Source organism: Meles meles, chromosome 9, assembly GCF_922984935.1.
Source record: "Meles meles chromosome 9, mMelMel3.1 paternal haplotype, whole genome shotgun sequence".
Lineage (NCBI taxonomy): Eukaryota > Metazoa > Chordata > Mammalia > Carnivora > Mustelidae > Meles > Meles meles.
This window is the reverse complement of record NC_060074.1, coordinates 29,023,081-29,045,367: the sequence shown is the minus strand read 5'-3', so window position 1 is coordinate 29,045,367 and position 22,287 is coordinate 29,023,081. Positions and strand designations below refer to the sequence as shown.

The window sequence follows — 22,287 nt, the reverse complement described above, 5'->3', positions numbered from 1 at the left end:
TCTAGTAGGCATTGGTAAATAGCACTGGAACTCCAGCAGAGAGGTCTGGACGTATAGAAAAGATGGAAGGCCTCACCATATGGTAGTTAATAAAATTATGGGCTTCATAGGATTTTCAGTTGTTGAAGACTTCAAATTCAAGATTATTCTCTCATCTTGTTTGTTCATAAACCTTTTCCCTTATATATTTTTCATTTTTAAAAAGTGGTATATTGATCTGAAATAGTTGTTTTTATGTGATCTCTTCCTTTCGTATGTTAAACTTCTTGTTTAAATATTTCAGAGTTAAAGCCATTGAAACTATTGTGCTTTATGATAGAATTTTTACTGAAGGACATGAATTTAAAACCTACTTTGAATATGTATATATCATTTGAAATTTGAATATAAACTAAGTCTGATAAAATTTTCATTCTTGTCTAAAAATTGACAAAGATCAGTTCCAGTTTAAAAAATATAAAATATTATTACTTATTTCTTTATGCTATTCAAGAGGTATGTCTTCAGCAAAAGGCAGCTTTTGAAACCTTTGTATATGCCTGCTGAGGGAGAACATTAGAGAATAAAGATGCCTAGTTGGCAAGAATTATTTAGGTAGTAAACTGCAAGATTTAATTTGGTCTTGGAGAAATTTCAGCCAAGAGAAAATGAAAGTTATTACTTCATAGCACATAGGCAGAATCTGGAAGAGTATAGGACAAATTATTGAGCCAGTTCTAGGGAATGGAAGAAGTGAGCTAAGAGTTCAGAGTGCTCGTGATCTTCATGATTAAATGAAATTTAAATGAGCCTGCTTACACAATTAAAAAAGAAAGAAAGATGGGGGCGCCTGGCTGGTTCAGTGGGTAAAAGCATGGGACTCTTGATCTCAAGGTTGTAAATTTGAGTCCCATATTGGGTATCGAGATTACTTAAAAATAGTCTTTTAAAAAATACGTACATGTATATATAGATAGATGATAGAAGAAGATGTCTTTTCACATTGATAAAGATTTGTTTTGGATTTGTTTTTGAGAGGTGCAATTCTTTTGCAGGTTATAGTTTAGATTAATAAATCCTTTTAAATTACAGCTACCTATGCCAGATATTTTACAGGTGTTGTGTTTTTTGTTTTGTTGTGTTTTTTAAAGGGGGAAGAAAGAAAAAGCCTCTAACACAATATGGCTTTCTCAACTAGTGCTAGTGTAACCATCTAGGCTCTGTAAATTGTTAACTCACTAGTTTTTTAGTTTCATAACTATGGCTGAAAATAACCCAGTTCCCTACCATAAAATCAATAGTGCTAGGTTTACTTTGTAAAATAAGTTTTAATAGTAGGTGTTTGCTTTTCCTAAACGTGAAATCTTTTAAGTGTATCAAGAAATGGGAACTCTTTCTGGTTGGAGGAAAAACCCTAAATTAATACAGAAAAGACTAAGAAATGTAATTTAGAAAATATAAATTTAGTATGGCTTACACAACTTACTATACTTTGTTCCTGTACATTTTTTACAATAACAATTTTCCTTTTCTGTTGATTAGCTAAGTCATAACATTAAAAATGTGGTGCTTCGACCCAGTGGAGCGAAACAGAGCCGCCTAATGTTAACTCTACAGGATAACAGCTTCTTGTCTATTGACAAAGTACCAAGTAAGGATGCAGAGGAAATGAGGTTGTTTTTAGATGCAGTCCATCAAAACAGACTTCATGCGGGTGAGCACTGATCTTCCCAGGGTTTGTCATTAACAGTTACAAAAGAATATTACTAGGTAGTAGATCAGTATCACTGATGAATATTGACACAAAATCCCCAACAAAATACTAGCCATGAATTCAGCAGTATATGAAAAGGATTATATACTACTGGGGCACCTGTGTGGCTTAGTCAGTTAAGTATCCCACTCCTGATTTTGGCTCAGGTCATGATCCCAGTGTCATGGGATTAAGTCTCCCTCCCACATCAGGCTCCGAATTCAGCAAGGAGTCTGCTTGTCCCTCTGCCCCCGTATGCATACTCTCTCTCTCTCTAAGTGGGATTTATTTCTGGAATGCAAGAATGGTCCGAGATATGAAAAATCAATGTGATGTACCAGATGAGTGAATGAAGGACAAAAGCCATGTGATTCTGTTCATGCAGAAAAAGCATTTGATAAAATTCAAAATCCTTTTTTTTTTTTTTTTTAAAGATTTTACTTACTTACTTGACAGAGAGAGAGATCAGAAGTAGAGAGAGAGGGAGAAGCAGGCTCCCTGCTGAGCAGAGAGCCTGATGCGGGGCTTGATCCCGCATCATGACCTGAGATCATGACCTGAGCCGAAGGCAGAGGCTTAACCAACCGAACCACCCAGGTACCCCTCAAAACCCTTTCATGATAGAAACACTCAACCAACCAGGAAAAGAAGGAAACTACCTTAACCTAATAAAGGCCATATATGAAAAGCCCACAGCTAACATACTCAACAATGAAAAATTGAAAGATTTTCCTTTAAGATAAGGAACAAGGCAAGGATACCCTCTCCCCTACTATCCAATATAATACTAATACTTAATGACTGAGCCACCCAGGTGCCCCTTAATAGACCTTTTCTTAAGAAATAATGTAGTACTGGGTGTCGGAGTGGCTCGGATGGTTAAGCATCTGCCTTTCGCTCAGGTCCTGATCACAGGGTCTGGGATCATGTCCTGCATCGGGCTTCCTGCTCAGTGGTAGCCTGCGTCTCTTTCTCCTGTTCCCCGTTTCTGCTTTCTCTTTCTCGGTCAGATAAATAAATCCTTAACCAAAAAAAAAAAAAAAAAAGGAAAGAAATAATCTAGTGCTTAAAATGAGTTTTCCACTATTACTGTTAGTCTCCAGCTCTCTTATTAGTAGAACTTTATTACTAATATTTTAGAGTTGACAGACTTTTAATTGAGCTTTTTAACTTAAATATAATAAAAATACTAGAAAATGAAGAGGTAGAAGTGCTACTTTGCTTGTATTTAATATGTATTTGATAGACTACTTTTCCTTGTAAAAATTTTTTTTTTTTCCTTGTAAAATTTTTAAAAAATTATGGTTGCTTGCCATTTAGTACCAACTCATGTGTTACATGGTTCCTTGGTATCTATTGTCAGTGTTCATGCCATAAACACATAGTCACCGAATTTTCTGTAGTGTTAATTATCAGGTATTTATATAGGAGAATTTCTAGGATTTTCATTTTGCATTTAAAATTTTATTTTTCTGCTACATCTTCCCAAATTTGTGCATGTTATTTCATTTTTGCTTGAGAATCTAGCTCTGAATTTTAATTACTGTTTATATCAGGTATACTTTCAGAAAGAATTGGTTGTTAAGCACTTTCTTTTTTTATGCTTCTGTTTTTTCAGTATCCTATAATGATGATTAATCTCTTTATTAAAGTAAATGACGTGGGATTATTTATTTATTTTCCCCCGACCAGCCATGAAACCTTCTCAGGGGTCTGGTAGTTTTGGAGCTATTCTGGGCAGCAGGACGTCACAGAAGGAAACCAACAGGCAGCTTTCTTACTCAGACAATCAGGTATGTTCATTTGAATCTTTCTAGCTTTTAGGAAAAGTTATAATCGGGGCGCCTGGGTGGCTCAGTAGGTTAAAGCCTCTGCCTTCGGCTCGGGTCGTGATTCCAGGGTTCTGGGATGGAGCCCCACCTCGGGCTCTCTGCTCGGCAGGGAGCCTGCTTCCTCCTCTCTCTCTGCCTGCCTCTCTGCCTACTTGTAATCTATGTCAAATAAATAAATAAAATCTTAAAAAAAATATAAAAGTTATAATCAACTATTATTATGAACATCTTTTTTTTTTTTTTTAAAGATTTTATTTGAGAGAGAGAGAAAGAGAAAGTGAGAGAGGGATTACAAGCATTGGGAGTTGGGAGAGGGAGAAGTAGGCTTCCCACCAAGCAGGGAGCCTGTTGTGGGGCCTGATCCCAGGGCCCTGGGATCATGACCTGAGCCAAAGGCAGATGCTTAACAACTGAGCCATCCAGGTGCCTCTATTATGAACATCTTTTCAAAATTTATCGCATCCTACCCTTACATGTAGTTTTACTGAACAAATAATTTATGCTCTGTGTCTCATGGTCATCATTATGAACCATAGTAAAGTGTAGTTTTTAAAAGTATAGTTTTGGAGTTAGATGTGGGTTGGAAATTTGGTGCTGATACTTAGTAGTTGTGGGTCTTTGAAGAAGTTCCTTAAGTATCCTGGCCTTACTCTCCATCTGTAAAATTGGGGCAGCAGTAATATTTTAAGGGTTGCTATGAGATAATGCATGTAAAAGTGCTTATTAGCCTACAATACCGTATACTAACAATGCTATAAATGTTTGCTACTATTATTTCTGTGATGTCCTTTGGTTCTGTTGTGCATTATGAACTTTGCCCCTACACTGTATGATATTAGGCTGCTTTATTGAGGTCTTGTTTGTTTTTTAAATAGTTTCTCTTTGATAAATATTCAGACAGTCATAAGACTTCCTTTGTACTATTGCAATTTAGCAGACCTATGTCTTTGAAAATTTATTCTATAAAGAGAAACCAGGCATAAACTAAGAAAAACTTGGAAACTATCCTGTAAGTAAACTGATGAGTTCTATTTGGATGTGCAGAGAGGTGATTACTTAGTTCATTTGCTATGCAATGAATAAGATTTTATTTTTGTTTTTTAAATATGTTGTGGGTTGTTTTTTTTTTTACATTTTGATTGAGGTATAATTGACATGCTCTAAATTGCACATACTTGAAGTGTACAATTTGATACATTTTGACTTATGTGTATACCTGTAAAATCATCACCATAATCAACCAAGAGAACAGAACCATACCCCTAAAAGTTTCCTCCTGCCTCTTTGTAATTCTTCCTTCCTGCTTTCTCTCTGGCCCCGTCCCTAAACCACAACTGGTTTGCTTTCTGTCGTTATAGGTTAGTTTGCATTTTCTAGAGTTTCGTATAAATGGAATCATTGTGTAATTTTTTTTTGTCTAGGTTTTTCACTCATTGTAATTACTTTGAGATTTATCTATGGGTAGACATTTGAACTGTTAGAATATTTAAACGTATAGATGTCATCATATATGACCAGCAAATACTTATACGCTCACAAGTAATGATTCTTATCAGTGGGATTGTAAAATCAATATTATGGGTCATCATAACTGGGATTAAATAAAAAAGGAACAGAACAGAAAATAATTGAGGAGGTATTGTACATAGTAAGGTTAAGTATTGATTTCTGAGACTTTTGGTCATTTATATGTACACATAGTAGTTGTGATGTAAAATATTTCTACTAAGTAGAGCTCATGGTCAAAAAGGTTAAAAAATGCAAAACAGCATACATATAGTATTCTACCACATGTATAACAAAAAGGATAAAATTGCTTTACATTTGCATAAAGAAGAATACTTATAAGGGACAAGAGAATGGGAAAGAATTGAATATATGGCAGTAGGTGAAAATGAGACATCCCAGGAAATGGCTTTGATACAGTATTTTGATTTTTGAATCTCAAGACTGTATCACCCATTTGAAAATAAATTCTAGCTTTTTAAAACTGTTCATTCAGGTGATCTCAGAGATTTTTTCTTTTCTATGCTAACGTATGTAATTCTGTAGAAAGAAAGAAATTGGAAATTTATTCCATAGACAAATCACATAGCTTTTAATCTAGTTACGAAATTTACTGGCAGAATGCTGGTCAAAAGCACTATTTCCCAACTAATATGCTTAAATTGCTGTATTCACTATGACTGTTCTTGCTCTGTCTTTAAGGTAGATTCTTTGATTCATTATCTGCCAGGGGACTCTCTCTTACATTCATTCTCCCCATCAAAAGTTATATGAGGTATTTATAACTTTGCATTTAAGTTGTGGCAACCAAATGTCATCGTTGCTCCTTTTTCCCCACACTAGGTCACTTTATCAAAAGCATAATTGGATTTTTTTTCTCTGAAGATTTGTTTTCATCCTCATCACTAGAATCACATATGGGTATCTGAGTCTTTTCTAAATAAGTCAGGTATTTAAAGCAAATTCCTTTCTGCCTCTAGTCATATTGTGAAAACTTTAAATTTATAGGCATGCTAGAAGAAAATAAGTCAAGTTCAATTTCTGATACAGATTGTACATTACAATCAGTGAGAGTGCTTTAGAAAAAACTACTTATGAATGGGCTTCACCCCAGGCCAATTAGGCTAGAATGTCTGGAGATGGGTTTTCAGTTATATTTTTTAAAATTGAGTCCACATGAGAATCAGTGATCTAAAAGCATTCCAATTAATTTGAATATTTAGCTATGTTAAACTTTACTCTTACAGGCATCTTCAAAAAGAGGAAGTTTGGAAACTAAAGATGATATTCCATTTCGAAAAGTTCTTGGTAATCCAGGTAGAGGATCAATTAAGACTGCGACAGGAAGTGGAATAACTGTCACCCGGACAATTCCCTCTTTGACATCTACATCAACCCCTCTTAGATCAGGGTTATTAGAAAATAGGTATGGAAGACTTACTTTCTTTTTCTTAGTCATTAGCTGTGGCTATTTATAAATGTCTTTTAGGCCTTTTAGAAAGGCAGATAGTTTGAGAAAAAGGAGATTGTCCAGTTCATAAATTATGTTAGAAGAAACTATACATTTTATTAAAAATATATATTTTAGTAGGTAATTAGTAATGGTATTTTATGATTTATGTCAGTGACACATACTGAACATGCAGATATACAGTATATATCTTTTATTTATTATTTATTTATTTATTTATTTATTTTTAAAGATTTTATTTATTTACTTGACAGAAAGAGATCACAAGTAGGCAGAGAGGCAGGCAGAGAGAGAGAGAGAGAGAGGGAAGCAGGCCCCCTGCTGAGCCGAGAGCCCGATGTGGGACTTGATCCCAGGACCCTGAGATCATGACCTGAGCCGAAGGCAGCGGCTTAAACCACTGAGCACCCAGGCGCCCCTATAGTATATATCTTTTAAAGATTTTATTTATTCATTTGAGAGCAAGAGAGAGAATGCACAAGTAGGGGAGAGGCAGAGGGAGAGCGAGAAGCAGCAAAGCAAACTCTCAGTTCTGCTGGGAGCCTGACAAGGGGCTCCATCACAGGACCTGGAGATCATGACCTGAGCTGAAGGCAGACACTTAACCATCTGAGCCACCCAAGCGCCCCAGATATATGGTATATTAATCAAAATATGGTTTAGAGAACTAAGCAGCAGTAATCACAGTTCCTGTCCTTGAGTATGTTGGTTTATACTTTTTAATGGTATGAATTATGACTTTTTTAAGTAACTTTTTTTTTGTCCTCTACAGGACTGAAAAGAGGAAAAGAATGTTATCTGGCTCAGAACTGAATGAAGATTACCCTAAGGAAAATGATTCATCATCGTAAGTTGCTTTAAGAACCCCATGGCACTAGGGGTGCCTGGGTGGCTCAATCCTTTTAAGTGTCTGCCGTTAGCTCAGGTCATGATCTCAGGGTCCTGAGATTCGAACCCTGAGTCAGGATCCTTGCTCAGCAGGGAGTCTGCTCCTCCCTCTCCCTGTCTGCCCTCCGCCCCCTCCCTGCACTGTGCTCTTTCTCTCTCTCAAATAAAATAAAATCCTTAACAAACAAACAAACAAAAAAACTTTATGGCACTAGGTCAGTGTTTCTTATATTGGAAAGTACACTCACCATGGAAAATTGGCGGTGGGGAGAGGGGTTCGGTTTATGAGAATTCTAAAGCTAGAATAGAATTTAAAGTATTTTGGGGGCACCTTGGTGACTTGGTTGCTTAAGGGGCCTGCTATTAGCTCGGGTCATGATTTTGGGGTCCTGGGATGGAACCCTGCTTTGGCCTCCCTGCTCACCAGGGAGTCTGCTGCTTCTCCGTCTCCTTCTGCCCCTCCACCCCCCTCATGCTCGCTTACTCTATCTCAAATAAATAAAGTTTTATAAAAAGAATTTAAAGTATTTTGGTGATGGTAGATTACAGGCTCCATAGAATATTTGGCCATTGCTGTTGCTTTGCTTATTTCATTGCCCTTCTCCCATCCTAGCTTTTTTTAATCTGCAATACTTAGAGGAAGAATAGAATTAAAGAACTCTAAGCAGATTTTTTTTTTATTATTTAAAAAAATCTTTTAAAGGTTATTTATTTGAGAGAATGTACATGAATGAGGGGAGGGCAAAGGGAGACAGAGGAGGGAAGCAGATTGTCCACTGGGTAGAGAGCCCCATGTGGGGCTCTATTTCATGACCCTAAAGTCATGACCTGAGCTTAAACCGAGAGTCAGATGCTTAACCGACTGAGCCACTCAGGTGCCCCTGAACAGATGTTTCTCATTGGCTGCTCTTCTGTTGTGAATTCTTTCCTTCCCTTTATGATGCCCCCCAAACTCGTGAAAAGTTAGCCTAGGAGTAAAAGGATGTGAACCCAGGGTGCTTGGATGGGTCAGTCAGTTAAGGATCCAACTCGTGATTTCAGCTCAGGTCATGGTCTCAGGGTTGTGAAATTGAGCCCCATGTCGGGCTCCATGCTGGGTGCGAAGCCTGCTTAAGATTCTCTCTCCTAAAAAAAAAAAGATTCACTCTCCTGGCGCCATCCCCACACCCCCACCCCACCAGCACCTTAGCATGCTCTCTCTCTTAAAAAAAAAAAAAAAAGGCTGGAGGGGGGTGCTGTAAACCAGACGTAGGTTCTAGGCAAGGAACATCATTCTTTTAAAGTTATTTTCTGGTTGAACAAAAGAGGATAGACCTACAGCAGGACAGTCACCAACTTGATCTCTTCCTCATCATGAGAGGGTTTGGTTTTGTTTTGTTTGGTTTTAACTGTTTGGGGGAGAATATTTACTACACTGTTATGAAATACCTCAGTTAATACCTTTTTTTTTAAAGTTTTTATTTAATTTCCAGTCAACATACAGTATGATACTTACGTGTACAATTTAGTGATTCAGCACTTAGATACAACACCCACTACTCATCACAACACATGTTCTCCTTAATCCCCAACCCCCTTTTATTTTTATTTTTTTTAAAGATTTTATTTATTTATTTGACAGACAGATCACAAGTAGTCAGAGAGGCAGGCAGAGAGAGAGGAGGAAGCAGGCTCCCCGCTGAGCAGAGAGCCCGATGTGGGGCTCGATCCCAGGACTCTGGGATCATGACCTGAGCCAAAGGCAGAGGCTTTAACCCACTGAGCCACCCAGGCACTCCTCCCCAACCCCTTTTTAACCCATTCTCCCACCCACCTCTCCTCTTGTAACTATCCGTTTGTTCTCTATAGTTAAGAGACTGTAGCCCGTTTTTTGATTTTCCTCTCTTTGTTCTCTAGATTGTTTCTTAAATTACACATATGAGTAAAATCATATGGTATTTATCTCTCTGACTGACTTATTTTGCTTAGCATAATACTCTCTGGCTCCATGCACATCATTGCAAATGGTCAATTAGTACCATAACAAAAATCAGTTGATAGTCAAGGAACTGGTATTCTAGGTTAAAGGTCACCAGAAGGAAGTTGGGAAAAAGCTAAGGAAACTTTATGTATTTATGGGAATTTTTTGTTCTGCTGCTGTAACAGATGTAAAATTGAGTGAGTGATAGGACTGGTGTGACATCTGAAACTACAGTCGCCATGGACTGAGATTCCTTCTATCTTACTGATCTATAATTCTTAATAACGAACGTCCACTTTGTGAACCAAGATGGCTGTTTCAGCATCCACTTTCATTTCTGCATGCCTGTTGGTGCGAATGGGGAAAGAAACAAAGGCAGGGCATACTGCTTTCCTTTATGCTGGAAATTGTACACACCACTTAAGTGCACATTGGCCAGAATTTGGTCATGTGGTTATATCAAATTAGGAGAAACTCTGGAAAATATATCTAGCCTAGCCCAAATTCTATTATGGCAGAAGGGTACAGTTATTATTTGGGAACAACTGACAGTCTGCTGTAGTTTACTCCTGTGGCCATAGAAATAGATCTGTTAATCATTCTTCCCATAGGTTTAGTCACTGTATCCAGTTCAGAGTCAGGATCTCTGGGTGATGTGCAGTTCTCTCCATTGGTCTAAGTGTGCCTTCAACCATGTGCCTTTATGGTCTGTTACCTTAAAAAACCCTAAAAGCCAAGTTCATCTGTATTCCCCACTCCCATCTCCATACATATATCATTATACATTGCTGCCATGGGTGTAGGATAACCACAGTAAAAGTTTCCATTTAGAAAAGACAAGAATAGGAAACTTGAATTGCTGTTATGTAGCAGCAATAAAATCTTAGTAGGCAGAGGTTGTGAAGACAGTGAAAGTAGCAGAGTAAGTTCTTGATTAGTCCTTGTAGCAGTCTCTATTCTATCCTCTGGGAGAAACTCCCTTCTTCATCATACTTCATTTGACTCCTAACTTTGTCTTCTGGTAGATTTCCTTTGTCTGTTATCTTTCAAGGCCATAGCTGAAGTGGATCTTGAAGACTGTTCTTTCTTGGGGCCTTGCAGCTTTTGTAGCTTGCTTCATGCTGATACAGTTCTGGGAGTTTGGAAGTATCCAGAAATCTAGGAGTTCTGGAAAGCTAGAAGTTTTCTTTAAACGTAGAGCAAACAGGATTTTATAGGCTTGAGAAAAAATTGGGGCCAAAATTTTTGTTGTTTGGATTTTTTGTTTTAATAAACTCTTAAGTTTTGAAATAATTTTAGTTTTATAGAAAACGTGTGAAGACAATATAGAATGTTGCTGTATACCCTTCGTGTTTCCTTTAATATTAACATCAAGTTGTTGTTTTTTTTTTTCCACAAACTACTTCCTCAGTTACCTCCTGTCATTGCTCAGTTTGAGAATCAGAAGCAGTTGGATTTTTTTGATCTCATATGGTCTCAAATTACCAGACAGTTTCAATTCTGGGCCTTACATTCCTTGATTGTAATGTGACTAGCCCTTACCCATATTTATCTGTCTTGAAAAGGACCTTGCTGAAACCACAGACTGGTGTTTTTATTGGTTCACTTTTAGAGCTATAGGTTCAGTAAGTATGCAGTCTGCTTCTCAGGACTGCAGATAGCAGGGTTGTTTTGGCTTTTTAAAAATATTTATTAGAGTGTGCATGCATACACGTATGTGAGTTGTGGGAGGGACAGAGGAAGAGGGGGAGAGAGAATCTCAAGCAGACTCCCTGCTGAGTGCAGAGCCTGACATGGGCCTTGATCTCACAACCCTGAGATCATGACCTGAGTTGAAACCCAGAGTCAGCCACTTAACCGACTGAATCACCCAGGGACCCTTACAGATAACAGTTTTATAAATATTTTGCTGCAATATAGCAGTCCTCATTGGCTGTCCAGTCTGTAATATCTATGTCCTTACTCTCCACCTGCCATGGGTGTAGGATAACCACAGTAAAAGTTTCCATTTAGAAAAGACAAGAATAGGAAACTTGAATTGCTGTTATGTAGCAGCAATAAAATCTTAGTAGGCAGAGGTTGTGAAGACAGTGAAAGTAGTTCTATGTAGTTCAGGCTTGTTATGGTAGCACCCCCTTCTAGTAACAGCATTTGTGGATTCAGGGTCTAGTTGTAGGAAACAAAATTCAGTTATTTAGTTTACACACAAAGGTGTTGCCTTTAGAGACTATGAAGTGACTTACAGAATCATTAGGAAAGCTGAAAAGATAGCCTGTGGGTTAAACTTTCAGAATGATTTTGAGAGCTGTGCCCCAGCAGGTCACCAAAGATGCTGCTGGCTGTCATCAAAGTGAATAGCTGAGTCGGAAACTGTCATCTTGGAGCCATGCTTCCGCTACCAAGATGAGAAATCTCTACAGAGAAATTGGACACCTTCAAAATGATTTTTGCCATCACAGAGAGAACACATGACCTCTGCCTTACTTCCACTTTCCAGCTATTACTAAGTTATATGTAATTATCTTAATTCACATCTTGAACACATATCTTCTCTTACTTCACATCTTGAACAATAACTAGGAAGTGTGGAGTATTTTAGCTTTCTGGATTTCATGGGACAGATGCACCAAAAGGTAGTTGTAATAGCATGTTGCCTGCCAGTTCACCACATTCACCACACTTTGGGATCATCCCACTTTATCTACTTAGAATTCTGTCCCGTGAGCCCTGCATTTCTGATCTTTGTTCTGGGCTAATAACACTTCTCACAATATTACAGTTAGATTTTTTGAAGTTTAAGTTTCCTAGAAGACTCTAGATTAACATACTTGTACAAGTGACTTGTTAAGAAAGTGCTCATAGGAGAGATCAAAGTGAGGAAAGTAGGACAGGAAAGGAAAGGAAGCTGGAAGCCTACGAGGGTGTCTGTCAGGGAGAGTAGGCTTCATCTTGATCCAGCAGAGGTGCTGGGCCTATTCCAACTTGAAGTAAGGAAGGAGGCTTTCATGTTCTCGTACTGTACGGTCTTTGGTTCTGTGGCTCTGCCCATTGGGTGAAGTATTTTAAGTAGCCCAAAGGCAGTCCTCTAAAGAAGAACTGCAGGTTGTTGAAACACATAGTCTGGAGGTGTGAACACTATAAAAAGGGCTCTGATAGAACGTAAGTATTAAGTTCATTCCATGTTATCACAGATTCTTCATATTGATACTGCCCAATTCCTGCATGAAAATCTTAAAAAAGGAGGGTTAAAGGGATGAGCTATCATCCTTTTTGTCCTTATTGGTATAGATAGCCTTGAGGTTGTAACCAATATTATCATCTTTTTCTTCTACCATTTATTCTAGATTTGCTGCTCCATTAATACTTCTGCTGGTCTTGGTGATTTGCCTAGTGATATAACTAAGATCTTCATCCTTGTGGGGATGAGCCCCTGATCACTATGTGCTTGTGCCGGCCATGGTTGCTGAAATTGCCCATTTGTAGTTAAAACTGAACATGACAAACACTAAGAGATTCCCTAGTAAGTCCCGGTTACTCCGTATTCCTCCTGCCCTCATTGTCTAGCATCAGCCATGTACCTCCTTATAACAATCAAAGTCAGTTACTTCTGATAGTATGGCAGTTCCTTTCTTTGCCTGATGTTCTACCAACATGAGGAACCCAAAATGAGTAGCAGCCATAGCTATAGATTAAATGGGATTCTTACTGTCCGCACAGGTGAAAAAAAGTTCCCCCTCTGGGAACCAGGACCTGATTGTTCAATGTCTCTTTAGTGGAGTTCACTGATGAGCATTAGTATGTGAAAAAGATCCTCACCCTTTGTACACATTTCCAATCGCTTCTTGGCCTTTTGGCTAATAAGAAGTGTACACATTTCCATATGGTTATTCATATACCTCTTCCATAAATCATTTCTCCCTGATCTTCCAGGCTTGCTACTTGCAGGCCGCTGACTATCCATGCAGATTTTTCTTGTCTATCCATCCTGTATCCAGGAATCCCTATCCAGGAATCCATGGCCCACTCTTTTCTCCACACAAAGTGGATAATGAAGTGTACCTCTCTAAGTCTGCACACTGGAGGCTTTCCTTTCACCGCTGTCTTTTTGGGCAGCCCCCTAATGGGTCTGTAATGCAGCCGCAGTTCATTTTTATCCTCTAGCAAGACAGCAAGATGATGTATCCATGAATTAGGCCAAGTTTTTCTTCTCTTTCAGTTGGTTATAGGGAGTACTTATAAAGCCTGTTCTTGTTTCATATTCCTGCTTACTTAGAACTCATCCCAGATATATCACTTCCATATTAATGCTGCATTACTTTTGTAACTTCCTGGTCTTACGGTTCTTAGGAGATGTTAGCACCCAGTTCATGATGCCTAGCTCTGACTGATGACCCATAGTCATATTCAGTCTCTTCCAGGCCTTAGTCCTATGCCAGGGGTAGTGTTAAGGAATGTGTACTTTCTTTGCTGGAAACAGCCTGGTCTTGTTCTCAAATCCTAAAGATCTGGGCTGCAACTGTCTTTGGATGAGCGATTCTTCATGGTATTTTGTCTTTAAGTTGGTAGTTGGCTCAACTGAATCTATCATTATCTCTGTTGAGCAGATCAGTACTCATAGCAACACCCAACCAGTTCTGTAGTCTTTATGGTTATTATTCCATATAACATATATCAGTTATCTGTGGTTGTATAACAGACCACTCCAAAACTTAGTGACTTAAAATAGTAACTGTTGGGGCGCATGGGTGGCTCAGTCGTTTGGATTCTGCCTTTGGCTTAGGTCATGATCCCGGGGTCTTAGGATCCCTGCTCAGCGGAAGGCTTGCTTCTCCCTCTTCCACTCCCCCTCTGCTTGTGTTCCCTCTCTTGCTATTTCCCTTGCTCTGTCAAATAAATAAAAACTTTAAAAGAAAATAGTAACTATTATTGCCTATGAGTTGATGGCGACTTGAGTGGTTCTGCTTATCAGGGCCAGAATTGGCTGATTGTGGCTGGGTTCTCTCATTTTCTCATGCACATGGTCAGTTGTTGGTTTGGCTAGTCGCTGGTTGGTGCACAGTGGCCTTACCCATATCACTGGCCATTGGCTGCCTATTGGCTGGGTGATGAGGGTGATTGGGCCATGTGTCTTTCATCATCTGGTGCATTTGCCTAGAGCTATTCACATAGCAATGTCAGGGTTCCAAGAGAGTGAATGTAAATTTGCAAGTGCCTTTAGCCTTACAATCACGACTTATACACTGTTATGTCTGTTGGAGTCTTATGGGGAAAGGAAGTCACAAGGCCAGCCCCATTAAGGGATAGGAAAATAGACTAGACTGCGTTTCTTGATGGGGGATCTGGAGTCAAAGAAAGGAATAATTTGGGATGTATTTTTAAATTTTAAAATTTAATATTAATATTTATTTTAATATTTTAAAAATAAAATGTACTTGTTTAAAACGTACAGTTCAGTAATTTTGGGTAAATTTATTGAGTTGTGCAACTGTCACCATAATCTAGTTGTAGAACATTTCTATAACCCCAATAAGATCCATTGTGTGATATACCACATTTCTTGAATTCTAGAGATACTGCATGAGCCATATTCTCTTCTCGTTTATCCCATCCCAATTCACTACACTTGAAAAATCACAGTAATTGTAAACTATAAGGTCCCAAAGGTGTTATCGCCAGCAGTGGGATTTCTGTTGCTATTGCCAAATAAGTAGTCCAATTCCAAAATATTCTCCTTAGACATGTGCTTTCTAGGCCCATTTCTAGAACCAGATGTTGTAGATCAAGTTCTCCAGAAACAGACCTAAGTGGAGATTTTATTAAGAACTCTCCCAGGGGATACCAGGAAGGGAGTGGGGAAAGCAAGTCAGAATTAAGCCTGAGTGTGTTTTCACATGAAAATCAAGCAGAGGTTTATATAACAGAGGTTGATCTATGGGGTGCCTGGGTGGCTCAGTGGGTTAAGCCTCTGCCTTTGGCTCAGGTCATAATCTCAGGGTTCTGAGATCGAGCCCCGCATTGGGCTCTGCTCAGCAGGGAGCCTGCTTCCCCCCTCTCTCTGCCTGCCTCTTTGCCTACTTGTGATCTCTCTCTCTGTCAAATAAATAAATAAAATCTTAAAAAAAAAAAAGAGGGGGCGCCTGGGTGGCTCAGTGGGTTAAAGCCTCTGTCTTCGGCTCAGGTCATGATCCCAGAGTCCTGGGATCGAGCCCCGCATCAGGCTCTCTGCTCTGCAGGTAGCCTGCTTCCTCCTCTCTCTCTGCCTGCCTCTCTGCCTAGTTGTGATTTCTCTCTGTCAAATAAATAAAAAATATTTAAAAAAAAAAGAGGCTGATCTAATTCAAGAGAGAAAATCTGTTATATAAATTTCACCTTAAAAAAATTTTTTTTTTCACTTTAACTTTTCTAATCCAAGGCAAGAGAGCTAGGCTCTTTGACCTTACCTGTGATTCAGAGTGTAGGCAAAGGATCTCTAGTAGCTTGAGGACAATCTGTGAAAAAGACCCCTAAGTACTCACTGTCAAATGCATACCTAAATTGGCGTGGAAGAGAGGACACAAAAATGGGGTAAGAGGGAATCTGGGTAGAGTATCTGCATTATGTGCCACAGGCTTTATGCACGATGGTCCTCCTAAAATTAGCACTTTTAATCAAAGCACGAGCATATCTCTGACTGGTCCCATTCCACTTGTGTAGGTTCAGATATTTGGGAATAATAGGTGGGGGAAATGCGACTTAAGAAATTTTTAACTGTATGTGAAATGTAAATATTCTGAAATGATAACTGTCTTTATACACCTGTGTGTGTGTATATGTGTGTGTGTGTGTGTGTGTGTATACATATATATATTGAATTAAATCATTAACTGTAGGAACAACAAGGCTATGACAGATCCTTCCAGAAAGTATTTAACCAGCAGTAGAGAGAAGCAGCTGAGTTTGAAACAGTCAGAAGAGAATAGGACATCAGGTAAGTATTTGGTCTTAATATAAGATCCTCATTTATTATATGATGTATTGTATTAGACTAGAAATAAAAACCTAAACTGAGACATACCTCTCTACATTATTCAGGAGTACTGCTTGATTCAGTACTAGTTATTGGGTGCCAAATTTGTATCCAGTACTTGGCTAAAGTATTTATATAAGGGAATTTTTATTCTTTTAACAAAGAATCCAACCTTTACCTTCTTCCCTATTTAACTGCCTAAAATTAAACTCTTTCATTATCAAAGTCTAAGAGAATTCATTTGATTGGGACTCTAGGAACATTCTTCTTTTAGTGGTATAGGATTGTGAGATCAGACTCCTCCAGAAAGAAGGATCTAATATAATTCTTACCTCTGAAATAATAATATATCACGTTAACTCCACTTACGGGTTTTCAGCTTTTATAATCAACCTATAATTAGAAAACAGAATGCTTAAAGATGTAATAAGCCTTAATAATGTTGAGTTAAGGTATGTCTTTCAAAAGTTGATGTGGAAGAGGAGGGAGAACGAGGTAAGTAGTCATGTGATAAGAAGGTTCATAGAACAAAATGTAGAAGCTTTAAGTATGTTTAAGTTACAAAGGTAATTAGTGAAACTAACAAGAGATTAAGGAGAGAAGAGAACAAGAATGGGGTGATGTAAATGAGAAATTCTAATTTTTCATAATGGAGGTAACTGATACTATTTATAATGAATAAATTAGTAGAAACTATCTACCTTTATTAAAGAAATGAGGAAAACTTAAGTTTTAAAAAATGGTTAGAATTTAGAAGCATAATTTATAGAGTTTTGGGGCATGAGAGTGTTCTTTGCTGTTAATCACATTTCCACAGTGTTGATCTTTTAACATACATCTATATTACTTTGATGAAGAAAAAGGGGGAAAAAGTTAAATATGAACAGGCCTAATGCATAATTTTACAACTAAGTGAACTTGAATGGTTGATTCAGGAATTAAATTTTTCCCTTTTTTTTAAGGGCTTTTACCTTTGCAATCATCATCCTTTTATGGTAGCAGAACTGGATCCAAGGACTACACCTCTGGTAGCACTAATTTAGACAGGTATGTGTTGTTTATATACCTTGTGAAGAACTTGAAGTGCTCTCTTCTATAGAATATTGAATTGAGGGGGTAAGCTGTCCATTATGGTCTAAGTGAATACTTTAAAATAACAAAATTGATGAGAATCGGAGACTCACGACATTTTAGTTAGACAGTACTCTGGAAATGTTTTAATTTTCAGATGTTTCCTTTTAAATTTTTTTTTTTAATGTTTATCAACAAATGAATAAACTGTGAGGTCTAGGGAGATTTGTACTGAGGCCACAGGTTGTGACTGGCAAAGTGATCACATTCTAGACCAGTGTATTTTCCATCATGCCAAGCGATGAACATACTAAGATCTCTCCTGAGGCATTTTTGAACTGCCTTCCTTGCCTGTGTATTTGTTAAGCTACTACCAAAAGTTGACACATTTTCTTTAAAAACACAAGTTGTACACATTATTGCAATTAGTATCTTTTACTGAAAAAGGCTGCTCAGAAATTTTTTTTTTTTTAAAGATTTTATTTATTTATTTGACAGAGAGAGATCACAAGTAGACAGAGAGGCAGGCAGAGAGAGAGAGAGGAGGGGGAAGCAGGCTCGCTGCTGAGCAGAGAGCCCGATGCGGGACTCGATCCCAGGACCCTGAGATCATGACCTGAGCCGAAGGCAGCGGCTTAACCCACTGAGCCACCCAGGCGCCCCGGCTGCTCAGAAATTTAATTGCTGATCCTATAGATAAAGGTTAATTTTTTTTGAGACTTACTGAATATAAATATATAAGACAACTGCTGAGTACTTGTGAAGAAGGTATGATCTTGGAATGTAGTCCAGAGGGGCAGTGGTAAATATAAAAAGGTAAGTGTATGGTGATGTATAATAGACAGCTATATAATGACCTATGGATACTTTGTTTTTTAGTAGCATTTCATTCAAAGTAGTTAAAAAAAACTCAAATGATTGAGGTGATGTAAAGAATTTGATACTGTGTTTTTAGGTATGTTCAGTCTTGGGTGGTATTTCACTTTATAACTGCACTGGTAACTAAGTTATTCGGATTTAAGAGAAAGAGATATATCTGCTTATTAGAAGATTCTTAGTGGTGCCTGGGTGTCTCATTCAGTTAAGTGGCTGCCTTCTGCTCAGGTCATAATCCCAGGGTCCTGGGATCAAGCCCCACACAGGGCTCCTTGCATAGCAGAGAGCCTGCTTGTTTCTGTACCTCTGCCTGTGGCTTTGTCTACTTGTGTACTCTCACTACCTCTCTGTCAAATAAATAAATAAAATCTTTTTTAAAAAATTAAATAAATAAAAAAATCTTGAATCCAAGTTTTTACAAAAACCTTAACTTAGTTTCTAAATAATTAAATGTACAAATTTCCTTTCAAAATAATAGAATTCACTGCACATCAGGTTGACTAAGGAAAAGAAATTTTTTTAATGCAAAGCTTTGTTCAAAGATGAAGTGAAAATTTCCAAATCAGTGAGAAAAAACTGATACTGAGTAAAGACTGAAGTCATAGGGCACATGGAAAACAGACTAGAGTCAAGTGTTTAGAAAACCAGCATGAGATTGGGAACTGAACATGACCCCAGGCCAGAATTTGGTTTCTTATATAGAGCTACAAATTCAGAACTGCTCTCTGTGCTAATAAGCCAAGGCAAAACACTTTGGGTTTGGAACCATAAATGTGCTGCTTGCCTAATGCTCCCTAAGCAGAGTGCAAATACACAGAAATGGGAATTTCAGTGACTGGCATTTGTGTTACCTGCATAGGGGCAGGAATTCTCAATCTCTAAAGTCCCATGCAGCTTAGAGGTCCACACTGTGGCAACTACTGAATAAGTCAGGAGTGCCTGATTGTGGAATGCAACACAGAGAGAAAGTGTTAAGTGTGCAGTGAAATGAGGAGAGTTATGATGGGCTCTGTGGTGTATCCTCCATGTCTTTTTTTTTTTTTTTTTTTTAAGATTTATTTTAGAGAAAGTGCATACGCCAGGTGGGGGCGGAGGGAGGGCAGAGGGAGAGAGAGACTTTTAAGCAGATTCACCACCGAGCACAGAGCTGGATGTAGGGCTCTATCTGACTACCATGAGATGATGACCTGAGCTGAAACCTAGAGTCAGAGGCTTAGCCAACTAAGCCATCCAGGCACCCCTATCTTCCGTGTCTTTATAACATTTTGGAGAAAATAAGGTCAAGGAACATAAAGACAAGGAATTTGTCAGAGAAACAATGGATGAAAATGATGAAAGCCTACACAGTGAAAAGCTTTAGCAAATACCAAACGGCAGATACCTAAAAAAAAAAGAAAAAGAAAAAAATCCACGTTGTAGATGAAATTTTAAAAGCTCCTTGAAGGACAATACATTATTTATAAAGAGAAAGAAGATTGACATTAGCAACAACAGAAACGGAAGACACTGGAGTAATAGCATAAAAGAATTCTGTACCCAGCTAAACTAAAATTCAAGAGTGCAGACAAATAATGCTGTTTTTAGATACAGAGACAGTTTATTCTGTGAGAAGCAAACTGAACAAAGGAAGGAATGAAAATATCAGTGAGCAAAAAAATTATAAAAGCATATTTAAATATCTAAATACTTTTAAAATTCTTTTGTATAATTAATAAGTGCATGTGGTAGAAACTTGAGAAGATGCAGGGTACATACAGTGGAAAGTAAATCTCCCTTTCTATTCTAATTCCTAGTCATTTATTTTTCCAGAGGCAGCTACTATTACTAATATCCATTAGGGATTATTTTATACATCCAAATAGTTTGATAGTTTTTATAAAATGAGGATACAATAGGCTTGAAAGCAAAAAAATTAATAAAATATTAGACAATAAGGAGAAGTATAGGAGTGGGGTAGAGCGTCGGGCAATTAATACATTTAAAGTTACTTTTGAGAACTCAAGTTACACATATTAAAAAGTTAAAGGTAACTTCCACTTCTGGCCATAAGGAGAAGTATAGGAGTGGGGTAGAGGGTAGGGCAACGAATACATTTTAAGTTACTTTTGAGAACTCAAGTTACACATATTAAAAAGTTAAAGGTAACTTCCTCTTCTGGCCAAGATGGAGTAAGAGGGACCAGATTTGCCCTCCTTCATGAAACAACTGAGGACCTGGACAAAATGCATGAAATATTATGGGTCTCATGACATTGGACGTGAGGCAATGAAGGACAGTAATCCATGAGAGATGGGAAACAAATGAAATTAGCCTTATGACTGCCCCACGTTGCTTCTTGGAGAAAGTTCCCAGGCTGCCATGTAAGAAGGGGGAACCAAGCAGAGCCCTGTGCTCTTTCTGAGTTGAGGAAATGGAACTAGGAGTCGTGGAAGGCCAAGGCATCTGGAATTCACAGAACAGAGACAAGAGGGGATATCTGCACAGAGCAAGAAAGGCAGAGATCTGCAGAGGGTCCCCCTTGAGTATTTATTTGACTGCTAATTAGCTTATACAGGTGAGAAAACTAGCCAAGGCCTGGGAAGGAGTCACCCACAGGATCTAAGGGAATAATACTTGAAGTTCACATAAAGCTAGACATCGTTCCTTTTCCTGATAGCAGGAGTTTGTGTGCTAAGAAAGGTCTTGCCTCGTTGGCAAGGAAATCTATCCCTGGACTAACTGCTGCTCTGTTCCCATATAAGAAACCTTAAAAGCAAGATCCCCAAATATCATACTGTTTCCAGGTAACCTAACCATATCTCAGAGCAAAATTCCAGAATGTTTATAGAAATCAAAAATATCTAGCACCCAATAAGATAAAATTTGCAATGTTTGACATCCAAGAAAACATACGAGGCAGACAAACAAGCAGAAAAATACAACTCATATGGAGGAGAAAAATTAATAAATACTCAGAAATGACACAGGTGATAGAATTAGTACATGGATATTAAAAGTTACTAATCCAAAGAAGAAAAAAAAAGGCTACTAGTCCAAATCAGTCATGACATTAAATATAAATACAAAATGTTCCAGTTAAAGAGAAAGACTGGGGGGAAAAAAAAGAGAAAGACTGGATTTTAAAGGAAGAAAAATAATCTATACACTATTTAAAAGAAACAATTACAATATAAAGATGAAAAAAGATGGAAGCAAATACACCTTGCGGTGTGTAGTAGTGCACAGTAAGAGATAAAACTAATAGAAAGCTAATGATAAATTTTAGGGTAAGGGCGCCTAGCTGGTTCAGTTAGTAGAGCATGTGACCCTTAATCTTGGATTTGTGAGTTCTAGACCTGCATTGAGCATAGAGATTACTTACAAATAAAATCTTAAAAAAAAAGAAAGTCTAAGGAGATTAAAGACCTAAGTAGGAGGAAGATGAGAATTAAAAGTTTTAGGAGAGGGGCTCCTGGGTTGTTCAGTTAAGTGTCTGCCTTCGGCTCAGCTTATGATCTCAAGGCCCTGGAATCAAGCCCTGCACTGGACTCCCTACCAGCAGGGAGCCTGTTTCTCCCTCTCCCTCTGCTGCTCCCTGCTTGTGCTCTCTGTCAAATAAATAAATAAAAATCTTAAAAAAAAAAAAAAAACTTTTAGGAGAAAATAATAGGAAAATATTCTGTGACTTTACATTACAGAATTATAGAATTAATTGTTAAGACACAAAAATTGAAACATAGGGCAGTGGCCAAGCAGCCCAGCTTTGCAAAGAGGCTCTAGTTGCACTGTGGCCTGCCACCAGGATGCCCAAGAGGGAGGTCAGCTCTGTGGTGGGGGGGGGGGGGGGGGGGCAAGGAGGCAGCAGGGGAGGGGAAACCTGCTAATAAACAAACCCAGAAAAAGGCAGCAGGAAAGGATAAATCTTCAGACAAAAAAAAGTTGAAACAAAGGGAGAAAAGGGGAGCA

The 22,287-nt window shown here is 38.1% G+C and overlaps 1 protein-coding gene across 5 annotated transcripts in view; it reads left to right on the top strand.

Annotated features, from left to right (window-relative positions):
- The window catches only part of USP37 (ubiquitin specific peptidase 37), an 87,777-nt gene that overhangs the window by 12,115 nt on the left and 53,375 nt on the right, over window positions 1–22,287 (top strand). For all 5 annotated transcript variants that reach the window (XM_046018174.1, XM_046018173.1, XM_046018170.1 and 2 more), the window contains 6 exons: window positions 1,522–1,693; window positions 3,425–3,525; window positions 6,318–6,496; window positions 7,314–7,388; window positions 16,259–16,356; window positions 17,358–17,442. In XM_046018174.1, the coding sequence (XP_045874130.1) occupies window positions 1,522–1,693; window positions 3,425–3,525; window positions 6,318–6,496; window positions 7,314–7,388; window positions 16,259–16,356; window positions 17,358–17,442 (710 nt within the window). The remainder of the gene's footprint in view (window positions 1–1,521; window positions 1,694–3,424; window positions 3,526–6,317; window positions 6,497–7,313; window positions 7,389–16,258; window positions 16,357–17,357; window positions 17,443–22,287) is intronic.